The sequence below is a fragment of the Nicotiana sylvestris genome, chromosome 6, assembly GCF_000393655.2.
Source record: "Nicotiana sylvestris chromosome 6, ASM39365v2, whole genome shotgun sequence".
NCBI classification, from domain to species: Eukaryota; Viridiplantae; Streptophyta; class Magnoliopsida; order Solanales; family Solanaceae; genus Nicotiana; species Nicotiana sylvestris.
The window spans coordinates 204,841,644-204,856,581 of record NC_091062.1 but is presented as its reverse complement, the minus strand read 5'-3'; the positions used below and the strand labels follow the sequence as shown (position 1 = coordinate 204,856,581).

At 38.7% G+C, this 14,938-nt stretch overlaps 1 protein-coding gene across 2 annotated transcripts; it reads right to left on the bottom strand.

The window, feature by feature from the left end:
* Positions 1–1,190: 1,190 nt before the first annotated feature.
* On the bottom strand, positions 1,191–13,964 carry LOC104210872 (cytochrome c1-1, heme protein, mitochondrial). Of its 2 annotated transcripts, XM_070147824.1 has the most exons (10): positions 13,803–13,962; positions 13,682–13,714; positions 13,496–13,581; positions 4,722–4,793; positions 3,383–3,570; positions 2,763–3,042; positions 2,623–2,694; positions 2,256–2,372; positions 2,110–2,175; positions 1,191–1,792 (listed from the first exon to the last, which is right to left on the bottom strand). In XM_070147824.1, the coding sequence occupies exons 1-10, from the start codon at positions 13,804–13,806 to the stop codon at positions 1,676–1,678; spliced, it is 1,035 nt and encodes a 344-aa protein (XP_070003925.1). In that variant the 5' UTR covers positions 13,807–13,962; the 3' UTR covers positions 1,191–1,675. The 2 variants fall into 2 exon arrangements, with proteins under 2 accessions (XP_070003925.1, XP_070003926.1); XM_070147825.1 differs by lacking the exon at positions 4,722–4,793 and having other exon boundaries at positions 13,803–13,964.
* Positions 13,965–14,938: the final 974 nt, after the last annotated feature.

Sequence of the window (14,938 nt, the reverse complement as noted above, 5' to 3'; positions counted from 1 at the left end):
AACCTAAAAAGTTCATTTGTGTCTAATACAATAATCTGTTACACCAATGTGCAATGTACTCTATACAACCAATAAATCTATTTGTAAAAATCTATAAACACACACCCACCGAGAGACAGGCACACATGCTATCTTTAGATCTTTGATTATTGCAATAGGACAATGATCCACTATTATTTTATTGTCATTATTGTAACATTCTATCATGTTACTAGTCGTCGCTGATCATCTTTAAATACAAATATTCTAAAAGTTCTAAGGTCATCCAAAACTATTTTTATCCGTACTGTGGCAATTTCTCTCTGCAGTACCAATCACAAGCCAAATTCTTAGAAGTTTCACCAGCTGGATGTAGTGTTTACGGGACGTAGTTCAATTAAACTCATAACTTTCGACGCGAAGTAAAAATTTATATATAAAATTCATTAAAATTACAAAAATAGTAAATATGAACGCATAACGTTAAAATATTAATGAGTTCAATGCTAAAAAATTTAAAAATTAAACTCATAGGATTAAATTTTGGATCCGCCTCTGCTACTCTTAACAGTTAAAAAACCATAGATTGAGAAGTGGTCCCGTATAATTTTTTTTTTAGACGTCATTATTATTAGACAACTTCAGAAAACTCGAACTTACAATCGTGACTGAATATCATAACTGCCTGATTTGTTCTGTATTTTGTTCAGTTACGTCTTATCTACATTTATGAGTAAAGCCTTCTCTCAATGAACTGTCAATATCTATCTGGGTATGTGTTTCACTCACCGACTTGCAAGCTTCTTATCCCAGTGTTGTTGTGTCACTTAATTAGTTTGTGAGCGTGGCTACATAACAAGCATTCGGCATGTGGTATGACATTCTCTTGTGTGCTTGAAATTTAAGGTGAAAACCAATAGTGGTTCAACCTCAGCAGTCGCACTGAGTGCCATCATGATCTATATGAGTCCTACTTAAAGTGAAAGGTAGTTCTTTAGTTAAAGCAAGAAGAGCAGAAACTGAGGGGAAAAACCTATGTTGTTACGCGGGATGGGAATAAAGGCTACTAAGAGCGAGTACTAAAGTTCTGTTAAAAGGCACTGTTGTCTTCGCATTTAGTTTCTGATTTGAATGTTAGAAACCACAATTAGAATTAACCCAAATAGCTTTAAAAGAATTTATTTTGGAAAATAATTGTGTTTAGATTTGCCTGTTTTCAGAATTTTTGAGATATTTTATTCAAAATCTTCAAAAAGTAAAACTAAGACACCAAAATATTTTATACATTCAAAATGCTTTAAAATGATGAGGAAATCTGTGTAAACCTGCTATCTCATCGACTGTTATGCCACCGGTTGGGGCACCGAGTAAACACTTATTTGCCACTAAACATATTTCAAACGTCAGTCCTCTAGTGGCTTTCAACAAATAAGAAAGAAAAGGAGCCCATAATTGGCATTCTCAGGTTCCAATATAGAGTTCTCATATGAAAGATACGAGTACCATAAATAGTTGATAGTTATTTATTTACCCCTCAAAAAGAATACCTGCAGAGAGACAGTTCCACTTGCAGTCTATTGTCTAAACTAAGATGTATAACCCCAGCAAACTTAAATCATTTGGCAAAATGACCGGAGTAATATTGTTCTCTACGCCCTTGCACCTGCTTAGTATGTGGAGAAAGAAATCCTTGAGATTAATTGACAACATCAAGGACCAACTTGCGAGATTTGAGGACAGACCATCTCAAGCGACGGTAGTAAGCTGCTTGGAGAAGTGCAAGTGATAAAACAAATATCCATTTGAAGCCCATCTGTAGGAATAAAAAATGTCAGAGAGTCAGAAATCCGTTTTATAGTACTTCGTATAGGGTGATCAACTGACAGTGAGGATCCAACATGGGGTCAACATGCACACAAATCAGCTACTCAGAATGTGATAGTAAAACACTAAACTTGGTAATAAGTGGGATTCGCTAAGCAAGTTAATTTCTTTCAGGCTTCAAGCGGCATACAAGCACATATAGACACTTTTGGAAGAACTTTAGTACAAAAGGATGCCCGCAAACTAATAGAATTGGGATTGATATGAATGCAGGATAAGGAGAAAGGAGAATTCATTGCAGCTTACCAGCTTTCTCTCTTCCATTTCTGGCTCAGCAGCCCATGACAAGAATGACACGACATCTTTTCCCATCTGTTCAGTGTCAGCACTTTAACTTCCGCAACAATGGTTCAATATATAAAGGAGAAGCAAAGGGAAAAAGGATATATTACCTGTGCCTCCGTTGCAGGGGTGCCATCCTCATACTCAACAGCACCATCGTTAAGCATTTTAGGCATTGCTATAGCTCCACCAGGGAAGTAAGGATTATAGTGAAGTCCTTCTCGAATCTACAATGAGATGTGAGCAGCAAAATGAGTCTTACCAAATGGAAGAATTATGACAAACTGGTATCAAAGGACGGTCACGACACAATGTCAACCAACTATATTAGAATGTGACAGTACCCATATCTCCTTGCAACATCTTCAGATGCACTTCATCTTTCTTTTTTTATTATTATTTTAATTTACTGGTTCCTCTACTCTAAGCAAAAGAGAAACAATCACAAAGGAAAACAGTCTGAGGCAGAGGAATTACCGAGACGCCAGCAGGAGGGTCGCGGTAGCCAGTTAGAAGAGCAAAAACATAGTTTTGACCATTATGACGAGCCTGAAAAGTGGAAGTAAATCAGGCAACGCATATGAAATGTTTGTCAAACTTTAGAAGACAAACAGTACCTTAGTAATTAGACTAAGATCAGGAGGATAGGCTCCTCCATTAGCAAACCTTGCAGCTGCTTCATTTGTGTAAGGCTGAGGGAAACGATCACTCAGCTTCCCAGGGCGGGTAAACATCTCACCTTCGTCATTAGGCCCATCAACCACCTCAATTTCTGCTGCCATAGCCTTGGTCTCTTCCTCAGTGTATGCGACACCAACAAGATCACGATAAGAAATTAGAGACATTGAGTGGCAAGATGCGCACACTTGCTGGTAAACCTGGTGACCTCGACGGATACTGTATCAAAAATAGAGGCACACAAGCTATTTGGATTTCCATCTCATTTGAAACTTAGTGTACAAATTAGCTCTGGAAAAGCAGAAAATTGATATACATTCTATGGTAAGAGACTTAAAAAATAAGGCTACAGAGCAAGAACACCAACTACACCTACACCAACTCTGATACAGGGGAAAATGCTGTAAGAAAAGGCTGAATCACCTTTGTCTGTGGGCAAATATTTTCATACGGCATATAACAACTACGTGAAAAATTTAATGACCCAGATCTTTACCAATAAAAAGGGAGTATAAACTAAGAAGCTTTAACAATCATGTAGCAACACTTAAGTACTTACGAAGCATGGTCATAAGAACTGAGAATGCCTTCGTGAGGCCAAGGATAGCTGGGACACTCTAGTCCATGCTCCGCCTCATCAGAATAAGCAATTGTTGCAAAACTAAGGAGCCCAGAGACTCCAGCACCAATGACTGCAAGTGCTCTGAAAGACTTCAAGCCAGCAGATCCAACTCCATCCAGGCCATGCTTCAAAATAAATAATAGAATTGTTTGATCAGCTGAATATTATTCCATGCGCTTTTATAAAGCATCGGATGCAAATGTTAATTGACTTAACAGAACACCACTATAGCTGCCATTTGCATAAGCAAAGAATTCTTCTAGGAAAGGATAATCAAATGAACATAAGGCTAGCTACTTTGAAATATTGTATCCATCTCATGATCTAGAAGCAAGAGCTTCATCTCTTTGGTGGTGTTATACCATAACACAATCTAAGCGTTTGTCATGTCCTCCATTTTCCAAAGTAAGCACAACCAACTTCAAACAGTGTATGCAATTGACATCCTTGTAGATGAGCAATTGCTCTCCTCAAAGATAATATAGCTGGCACAAGGCATAAAGTATATATTGGCACATAGTCAAAATCAAATTCAGGTATATGGCAGCAATTCTGGGGCACATAATATTTTCCAATGGTTTTGTGCCAAGAATTAAATTAGAATAAAGTTTATGAGAGGTTCAATTATATGGCACTCTTCCAACAGGCAAACAGCTCCCTCAAGAAAATGCAAATATATTGGAATACCATAGATGCAAAGGGAGGCTTCCATGAGACCTTCGAGTATCTCCAGCTACGCATCTTTATTCTTCCTTATTGGAATAAAAAAGAGCATTGTTGGCAAGACAACAACTGTCTTCCTCCCCAATTTGTTTGAGGCTGAGGCCTCACTGTTGTTGAAGTATTGGAAAAAAGAAGCCTAATGTCACGCCCTGAACCTGGGCCTGGATGTAACACGGCACTCGGTGCCTGACTACATGTGACCGAGCGAACCAACTGGCTGGCTGAATCAACATGTGGCATCATAACATACTGAATGCGGAAGATAAACTAACACATGCTGATAGACTGAAAGTCTGGATGATATAAATCAAAGTGCAGAAATACTAATACAATTCTGAAACATATTTGTAGCCAACATATTTAATATGAAAAGTCTGAGACTCTGTCTAACTGTTACTCTAGTCTATGAAGCCTCTAATAAAGTAATGTAAACACTAACTGTCTGAAAATACTGAAGGCTATAGTAATGATAATGCCCCGAAAGAACTGGGGATCACCAAATAGCTGGTACGAGAATCCTAGTGCTCGGAATCATCAACTTGTAAATCATTACCTGCATTGTGAGATGCAGGCCTCGGGCAAAAGGGACGTCAGTACATTTGAATTGTACTGGTATGTAAAGCAACTGAAAGAAAGAATTATAAATGCTGAAACTGAAACTAAGCTGATAATTGAGAATTTATAATTGATAACTGAAATGATAACTATTCAAACTGAAACTGAAATGATAACTGATAACTAGTAATTGAACTGATAACTAAACTGGTAACTGATAATTGAATGGTAACTAATAATTGAACTGAAAGGAAGTAAGGATATGAATACTCCTTCTTCTGAATGATGAACAACCTGTTTATTTGAATATTAAACTGCGGCCTCAGGCTCAATATATATATGTGCACAAGCTGCGGCCTCGGGCCCAAGTATACGTATACATAACTGCGACCTCAGGTCCAAAATGCATAAAGCATAAACTGCGGCCTCAGGCCCAAAGATGCATAAAACATAAACTGTGGCCTCAGGCCCAAATACAAGTGTTCAACATTCAGAAATTTAAAATCAGGAACTGAGAATCATACTGCAATATATGATAGTGAAATACTGAATCACATTGAGTTACATGATACTGGAATACTGGATCACACTGAGTTACATAATACTAGAATACTGAATAGGACTAGACTGAGACATGTATTCTTGAACTGATTGTGAAACTGAAATTTCAACTGTTTATGGCATACTGAGTAATCTATATTAAGACTCAAGGGCATCAAACCCAAGTCTATATTGAATACGCACTGAACTCACAACATTCAGAATGAAAGTCATAAACGAGTTATGAAGCTAAAGAATATAAGTTCTACAACGATTCAAGGAACTAGGCTTAACTATATTTCTGAGGCAATTGATACGTCATAAAAGAAACGTAATGTAGGGAGAGTCATTAACATTCCCAAACATAGAGAGTTAGCCTCACATATCTTAACTTCCTGCTCTTGAGCGTAATACAACATTCGCTAACTCTTTCAACTTTAATCTATATCAATACAAGTCAAAGGGATTCCATATTAGCAATAATTCTCATGTTTTGGTTACTTAGGCATTTTCTCAAACACTTGGTGAGAATAAAACTTCATAGTCCTTATTAATGGTTCTACACACAATAACCCATTCTCTTGGTCCTAGATAAATTCTAAAGTTTCAAATGGTTATAATCAACATTATTCTTTATCACCCATAAGGTAAACAACACCCTTAACCAATAATCAACAATCAACACCCCAAACCTATAATCGTTCATACTTTTCTATTAAACTCATCAACTCATATCTCATGAACTAGAGTCTATTATCATTAATCCAATGCTAGAATCAATTAGAGGGTGAAGACATTACCTTTTTGAAGTTCAATCCCTTTGAACTCGAGTTCTAGGGTTTCTTCTCTCAACAATGATGTCCCAATCGAATATCTAACGATATGGAGGGTTTACCCATGTTAATAAGATGTTGGGGAATTGAAATAAACATAGAATCACCATTAGAACTTACCTTGGGTGGTGGAGGGACCTTTAAGGAGTTAGATTTTTTAGAGTTTTCCTTTCTAGGGCAAGTTTTTATGTTTTGGGGATGTAGGGGACGAAATAAGGCTAAAAAAATGACCTCCCAAGTCGTCCACCGCGTCCCGGTTGGCGTGACCGTGGTCCCGACCTCGGTAAATCGCTGAGACACTGCCTCGCCACCGCGGCCGCGGTAAAACGCGGCAGGACCGCGGTGGTTGCACACCTCTATGTAAAAGGGGCATAACTTTTTGCACAGAGCTCCGTTTGGGCTCCACAATATATCGTTGGAAAGCTATTTCAAAGGCCTACAACTTTCATGCTTTGAGTTTTCCCAAATTCCTTACAGATTTTCACTAAAACCTGCTGGAATACGAACCTTCTGCAAACTTAGTCGATTTTGTCAAATCTTATGCACCTCACTTTCCATCTTGATTTTGAAACAACCATTTTCACCCATAATCATCCTGATGGAACTTCACATGTTCAAAATATATCCTTACTACTCCTTCAACTCATTCATACCTAAGCCGAATTTTTTTTCAGGGTGTTACACCTAATTGGTAAGACGAGTCGTATTAATATATAGGACGGGAAATAAAGCCAATGCTAGCCAACTTCCATGGTTGTGATAGAACCACCTAGAAGAAAGGAAAGAACATAGTTTTGTGTTTTTTGGTGTAGTGTGTCTTCCCATATGCTGCCTACTAGTGCTAGTTGAATAGGATTGGTCTATAATACTAAACCTCTAGGCGTAACCTTTAGCTTAATGTTAGAATTGAGAATTAAAACATAGCATCTGAGGTTGTATTTATAGAGGATACACGAGCAGAAGGATTTGACTTATTTCCAAACTCCACCTTCAAAGTGTAAGTTACTAAAATTTTCTCGAAACGTTGTATTTCTCCTCATACAACTGAGAGAAAATGAATACATGTGAAATAGCAAAAATTAAGCTTCTTCTGTTTCATGTGGGGTACTGAACGTATTCAAGATGCTCCAGAGCAGATGCTTCATACTGAAGCTTAAGAAGCAAGCAAGGTGGTCAGTCATACACTAGCTTGGAAATGCAGTAGCTGTTACAGTGGGGAACACAGACTACATAGACCTTGAAAGATATTGGTGACAGGTTCAGTAAAAACCCGTGAAATATGCTTTAGCATTTCAAAGGTTACTCTAAAATAAGCTATCTTAGGAGGTAGTCCCTCCTGTTCAAAATTTTAGATGGACACTATCGAACAACTCCATTTTAGAACCAGGTCTAAAGAGTAAAAAGAAACTGACTGTGGGAGAAGGCACGGGAGAAAATATGATATATTGATATTGTATGTGATGCAATACAAGAGGTGCTATTTATAGCTACTCTATACAAAGGGGATACTATTCCTATTCCAATGTGGGACTATTACATAGCTATCTCTAACACTCCCCCTCAAGACGGAGCATATAAATCATATGTACCGAGCTTGTTACATATATAATTAATGCGAGGACTAGTGAGGGACTTGGTGAAAATATCTGCAAGTTGATCATTCGATCTCACAAACTTCGTAGTAATATCTCCTGAGTATCTTTTCTCTGACGAAGTGACAATCAATCTCAATGTGTTTAGTTCTCTCATGAAACACCGGATTTGATGCAATATGAAGTGCAGCTTGATTATCGCACACAAGTTCCATCCGACTGATTTCACCAAATTTCAACTCCTTGAGCAATTGTTTGGTCCAGACTAGTTCACATGTTGCCATAGCCATTGCTCGGTATTCTGCTTCTGCACTAGACCGAGCAACTACATTCTGTTTCTTACTTTTCCAGGACACCAAATTTCCTCCTACTAAAACACAATATCCAGACGTAGAACGTCTATCAGAAGGTGATCCTGCCCAATCAGCATCCGAGTACCCAACGATCTGCTCATGACCTCGATCCTCAAACAGTAATCCTTTACCTGGAGCCGATTTTATATACCGGATAATGCGGACAACTGCATCCCAATGACTATCACAGGGAGAATTCATAAACTGACTTACAACACTCACAGGATAAGAAATGTCGGACCTAGTCACTGTGAGATAATTTAATTTACCAACCAGCCGCCTATAGCTTGCAGGATCGCTAAGCGGCTCCCCTGTCCAGGCAGAAGTTTAGAATTCGGATCCATCGGCGTGTCAACAGGTCTGCAACCTGTCATCCATGTTTCCTCAAGAATGTCTAACACATATTTCCTTTGAGAAATAACAATATCTGAGCTAGATTGAGCAACCTCAATACCTAGAAAGTACTTCAATTTGCCTAGATCCTTAGTTTGAAAGTGTTGGAAGAGATGCTGCTTCAGATTAGTAATACCATCCTGATCATTGCCCGTAATAACAATATCATCAACATAGACTACCAGATAAATACATAGACTTGAAGCAGAGTGGCAATAAAACACAGAGTGATCAGCTTCACTACGAGTCATGCCAAACTCCTGGATAACCGTGCTGAACTTACCAAACCAGGCTCGAGGAGACTGCTTTAGACCATAAAGTGACCGACGCAAGCGACATACAAGGCCACGAGACTCCCCCTGAGCAATAAAACCAGGTGGTTGCTCCATATAAACCTCATCCTCAAGATCACCATGAAGAAAGGCATTCTTAATGTCCAACTGATAGAGGGGCCAATGACGAACTGCAGCCATGGATAGAAAAAGGCGAACTGATGCCACTTTAGCCACTGGAGAGAAGGTATCACTGTAATCTAGCCCAAATATTTGAGTGTATCCTTTGGCAACAAGACGTGCCTTAAGTCGATCAATCTGGCCATCGGGACCAACTTTGACTGCATAAACCCAACGACAACCAACGGTAGATTTACCTGAAGGAAGAGGAACAAGCTCCCATGTACCACTTGTATGTAAAGCAGACATCTCGTCACTCATAGCCTGTCGCCATCCTGGATGAGACAATGCTTCACCTGTAGACTTAGGGATGGAAACCGAGGACAATGAAGATATAAAAGCATAATGGGGAGATGACAGACGATGATAACTCAAACCAACATAATGAGGATTAGGGTTTAGTGTGGTCCGTATACCTTTTCGAAGTGCAATCGGTGTACTAGGAGCAGGATCCGCAGTAGGAGCCGTGTCAGGTGCAGGACGAGAACCAGATGGGCCTGATGTAGGGCGCGAACGACGATGATAAGTCAAGAGTGGTGTTCCTGTGGCTGGGGAACTAGGAGGGATAACACTGGACTCCTCAAAAGTTGGTATGGGTGAAACCTCTGTGGTTGAAGGTGGAGGAGGATTACTAAACTCCTCAAAAGTCGGTATAGGTAAGACCTCAGATATGTCATGGTGGTCAGCAGAAGTGACATCAGTTGTGAAGAAAGGTTTAGACTCGAAAAATGTGACGTCAGCTGACATAAGGTACCTATGAAGATCAGGTGAATAACAACGATATCCCTTCTGAACACGAGAATAACCAAGGAAGACACACTTGAGAGCACGAGGAGCTAACTTATCTTTCCCCGGGGCTAAGTTATGAACAAAACATGTGCTCCCAAAAACCCGAGGTGGAAGAGGGTATAAGGCTGACTGGGGAAACAATATTGAATGTGGAATCTGACCCTTGATGGGAGATGAAGGCATCCTATTAATCAAATAACAAGCTGTGAGAACTGCATCGCCCCAAAAACGCAGCGGAACACGAGACTCAATTAGAAGTGTGCGAGCAGTCTCAATAAGGTGCCTATTCTTTCTTTCTGCAACCCCATTTTGCTGAGGGGTATAAGGACAAGATGTCTGATGAATAATTCCATGAGAAGACATAAACTGCTGAAACTGAGAAGATACATATTCTAAGGCATTATCACTGCGAAAAATGCGGATAGAGACACCAAATTGGTTTTTGATTTCAGCACAAAAACTCTGGAATATAGAGAATAACTCAGAACGATCTTTCATTAAGAAAAGCCAAGTACATCTTGAGTAATCATCAATAAAGCTAACAAAATAACGAAATCCCAAGGTTGAACTGACTCTACTAGGACCCCATATATCAGAATGAACCAAGGAGAAAACAGACTCTGCATGACTCTCAACACTACGCGTAAAGGAAGCTCGGGTATGTTTCCCAAGCTGACACGACTCACAATCTAATCTAGACAAACTGGATAAACTAGGCACCATCTTTTGAAGTTTGGATAAACTCGGATGTCCTAAACGTCTGTGGATTAGATCTGGAGGATCTGTAACTAGACATGTTGTGGAAGGACTGAGCGAGTTAAGGTAGTAAAGACCTTCTGATTCACGACCTGTACCAATTGTCCGTCCCGTACTGCGGTCCTGCATAATAAAAGAATCATCAATAAAATATATACCACAATTGAGGGCACGAGTCAAACGACTAACAGATGCAAGACTAAAAGGACAACCAGGAACATAAAGAACGGAATCTAGGGTGATAGAAGACAATGGGTTGGCTTGTCCAACTCCTTGTGCCTTAGTTTGACATCCATTGGCTAAAGTAACAGTAGGAAGAGACTGTGAATATACAATATTCGACAAAAGTGATTTATTACCAGAGATATGATCAGAAGCGCCTGAGTCCATGACCCATGGTCCAAGAGTACTAGACTGGGAAACACAAGCAAAAGAATTACCAGCAATAGGAGTGTCAGTCTGGGCAACTGAGGCTACTTGTGGAGATGTTTGCTTACTTGCTCGATACTGAAGGAGCTCATTATATTCTTCTTTAGATACAGAAAAGCCCTGGTTACCTGTAGTCTCGCTCTGAGCAACGTAGGCATTTTTGGGTGGACGGCCATTTAAGGAATAACACATTTCGCGAGTGTGTCCAAGTTTGTGACAATAAGAACACTTGGGTCTAGATCTCCCAAAACGACCGCCTCCTCGTCTATTCTCCATAGCTTGAGATGCCCGAACATCCACTGTCTGGGATGCAAGAATAGAGGAATCAAGTATGTGTGATAAAATCACTAGGTGACTTGGTGTTGCAGCAAGGCGAAGTAATCGAGAGAATAATTCATCAACTGTTGGGACAGTCGGACTCGCCAAAATATGGTCTCGTACTGAATCAAGATCACGAGGAAGTCCAGCGAGTGTAAGAACTAGAAACATTTTCTGTCGCTGCTTTTGTTGTTTTGACACACTAGCAGAAACTGGCATCAATGTCTCAAATTCCTCCATGATTGCCTGTACCTGACACAAGTAAGTAGACATATCTAATTCTTGCTTCTTTAAGTTTGTCGTCCGTGATATCACATCATAGAAGCGAGATATATCATTAGTGTATAACGTACGAGCCTTTGCCCAAACCAAATAACATGTCTGGAATGGCCGAAACAAAGGCATCAACTTAGAATCAATAGAACGCCACAAGATGCTACATAATTGAGCATCAATTTTTGCCCAAAGCGCTATCGCCTTTTCATCTCCTTCGCTAGACTGTTTAATCAGATGATCTTGCACACCTTGACCTTTACACCACAACTCGACAGATGAAGCCCAAGCTAAGTAGTTTGAACCTCCCATTAAAGGTTCCGAGGTAATCATAACATTAGAGTTTCCAGAACTCATGCTTTTAGACCCAAAAACATCAATTCCCAAAGACATCTTGTAAATTATTACCAAATAAGAGAAATAATCAACTGTAATCCACTGAAAATAGAGTAAGGAACACTGAACCAGAATAGTAAACTACTGTAGCAGTTGGAAAGTTACTGTTGCAGCCGGAAAATATTCAAAGTGGTCGGAATGAAATAAAAACAGTAGGGGTAGGATCGGAATTACCAGAAGACCCAACTGTTCTGAAGGAACTTTTTCAAAAAATGGCCGGAAGTCAACTTTTTGAAATCACTATTCACGCCGGAAAAATAAAAAAGTGGTCGGAATTTGGTGTAACCTGGATGGGTAGGCTCGGAATTGCAAGGGAAACAATCTGTCCTGAAGAGTCGTCGCCAAAAAATGGCCGGAAGGTGGCCCACGCAACGTTGGAATTTCGCCGAAAAATTTTCTTTGGACAGCTACAGTACCGCCGGAGATTTTCACTGGGATTTGGTCGCCGGATAGTGACTACTCTTGTGGTAGTGTTGGATTTTGTGCACAACACTGACCGAGACAAAGCAGACGCAAAACAACTTTGAAAGTCGCCGGAAAAAAGGGTTCCGGTGACTGATTTTACTTCCCAAAATCGCTGGAATTTATGCACAGCGATAAATCTCTCACGATAGCTCTGATACCATGTGAGAAGGCACGGGAGAAAATATGATATATTGATATTGTATGTGATGCAATACAAGAGGTGCTATTTATAGCTACTCTATACAAAGGGGATACTATTCCTATTTCAATGTGGGACAATTACATAGCTATTTCTAACAGACTGAAGGAAGTTCCTCTACACAAACTCGTTGGATTGTTCAGTATCCTCCTAAATAGGAAATAACACGTCATTTTACAAGGTAAGAAAAGCATGGTCGAAGATATAAGCTACAAATGTATCATGTTGTCACAACATGGAAAAGAACAACATAAGCACTTCTCTCCTATCTATGGCACGAACTATTTGGTTCTTGTCAATCGAGAAACATTGACAATTTCACTCGCAACAAACAATATGTTGTACTGTATGTAGCATTAATCAGGTGTAATTGCCTTATCGCAAATATTAATATGGTGGCAGATAGAAAGATTGAAGCCAATTCTTCTTCTTTTTATTCTTTTTTTCTTCTTTTTTTGATGAAAAGGGATTGGAGCAAATTCTATAGCTCCTATGAACCTGCTTCATGTTGAAGCTATTTTGGCGCTTCTTCCATTTCAATTTTCTTTAGCACTTTTCCCTTTCCCAACGCCACTAAAACGAAACGTGGCATTTATATTCACAACTTTCAATTATTCAAATTCTCTTTCTTCTTCTTTGATGAAGTAACATTCAAATTCATTTAACTATTCAATTTTTAAACTTTAATAAGATGTTTTAGTGATAGAACTACTTTTCAACTATTACACAATATTCTCTTCCACTACCGCTATTACAATATACAAGTCAAATTAACTTTTTAACTCCATGTCTAGTCAAATCTTGTCACATAAAATGGTACAGATAATATATCACATATATATCTGATTTTAAGCAAAATAGCATGAGAAGGCCCAAAGCATCAAATCGTACAAACAGTGTTTCTGGTTCATCATATACACAACAAATTGCTCTTGCAATTTAACTCTGCCCGCACTGAAATAACAATACTATAAAAATTGATACCTTAAGTGCATCATTTCCACTGGAAAGCTTCGAGTCGTTCCTTTGGCCAGCTGCTCTCGTAATAAACCGATTGATTCTTCCAAATCCTGAATTAGAAAAGAACAAAATTTCTAATTTCTAATTTTACACACGAAAACTAGGAAGCGAAAATGATTTCGAAATTTATGCTGAGAGTTAAGCTGATACCGTCAAATCCTATTCTGATCTTCTTCCCTAAACCTGTAAAAAAAAGCGACAAGATTTAGCTCATTTATTCATCGGCATCAGTAAAATCCAAATCGGGATTAGGATTAATAGAAAATATTACTCATGATTCAAAGAGAGGACGTTGTTCGGGTGAGTAGCGGAGGTAGAAGAATGTAGCGTTTGCAAGATGAGTGCACTGTGTTGGAGATGATTTTGTTCGTGCGCGCGCGCGAGAGAGAGAGGGGGGGGGGGGGCGCCTGGCTCATAGACTTTGAGAATGAATGGTCAGAAATTGATCGAGTCTTCAAGTCGGGTTTCCAACGTTCGGGTCAAATTCCGGTTGCTACAGCCCGAATGCCTGGCCTTGTATTATTTAATTTTGGGAATCTTATCGAAATGTATTAGATAAGTCCTAACTTACTAATAACATCTCCTAGACTTACCAAAATTAGTCAAGCACATACAAAAAATAAAAACTCAAATAAATAAAGGTTTTTTCTCTCTAAAAATCACACGCAAAGATATTCGTCCATATTTTTAAGCATGATCAACAACATTAAATACAAGACGAGGAAAGGAAATTTCATAGATTAGGTAGCAAATAAAGTAGATGAAATATAAAAAAATATATACAATATTTCAAAAATCTTAGCAAAAAGGAACATTTTTCAATGGGTATGGTTGAAAATCATTGAAAACATACAGATGAATTGTTGGGATTTTAAGTATATGATATGCTTAAAATAGGGTGAATGAGAAATGGAGGGAAATGAAATTTTTGAGTGAAATTTTAAGTTTCCCCCCTTTGCAAAGGGACATTGTCTCATATTAAAAGAGGAAGAATTTTTTTATGGGTATATAAGCAATTGCTCTTCTTCTAACTCTTAAAGAGTTGAGAAGAAGGCAAGTCTCACGTCGTCGTCGTCACTCGCTCGGCTCGGCTTCGAATTCAGATTTGGTCAAATGATTGATTGGTTAATTTTTTGGATTAAATTTATTTGTTAATAGTAAAATATTAACAAAAATGTTATTAAATATTTGTTTTAATAACAGAATATTAATATTAAAATAAATATTAATATTAAATCCAATCCGTTTTTCAGTTGTGTAACTGAAAATTAAACTACCATCTTCAATTTCCCCTCTTTATTGTTGAGTAAATAGCCATTTATGTTATGGCATTTATGATGTGGTCGTTTCGCAAAAACAATCATTCTGAAGAGTTGCACCTCTTCAGATTTCAGCCCAACTTTGGCT

Excerpts from the sequence above, each read along its gene's own strand:
- LOC104210872 (XM_070147824.1), bottom strand. Across the intron at positions 2,373-2,622 it reads ACCCTCCTGCTGGCGTCTCG|ATTCGAGAAGGACTTCACTA; the intron begins GTAATTCCTCTG and ends ATCTCATTGTAG. Across the intron at positions 2,176-2,255 it reads CCCCTGCAACGGAGGCACAG|ATGGGAAAAGATGTCGTGTC; the intron begins GTAATATATCCT and ends GACACTGAACAG.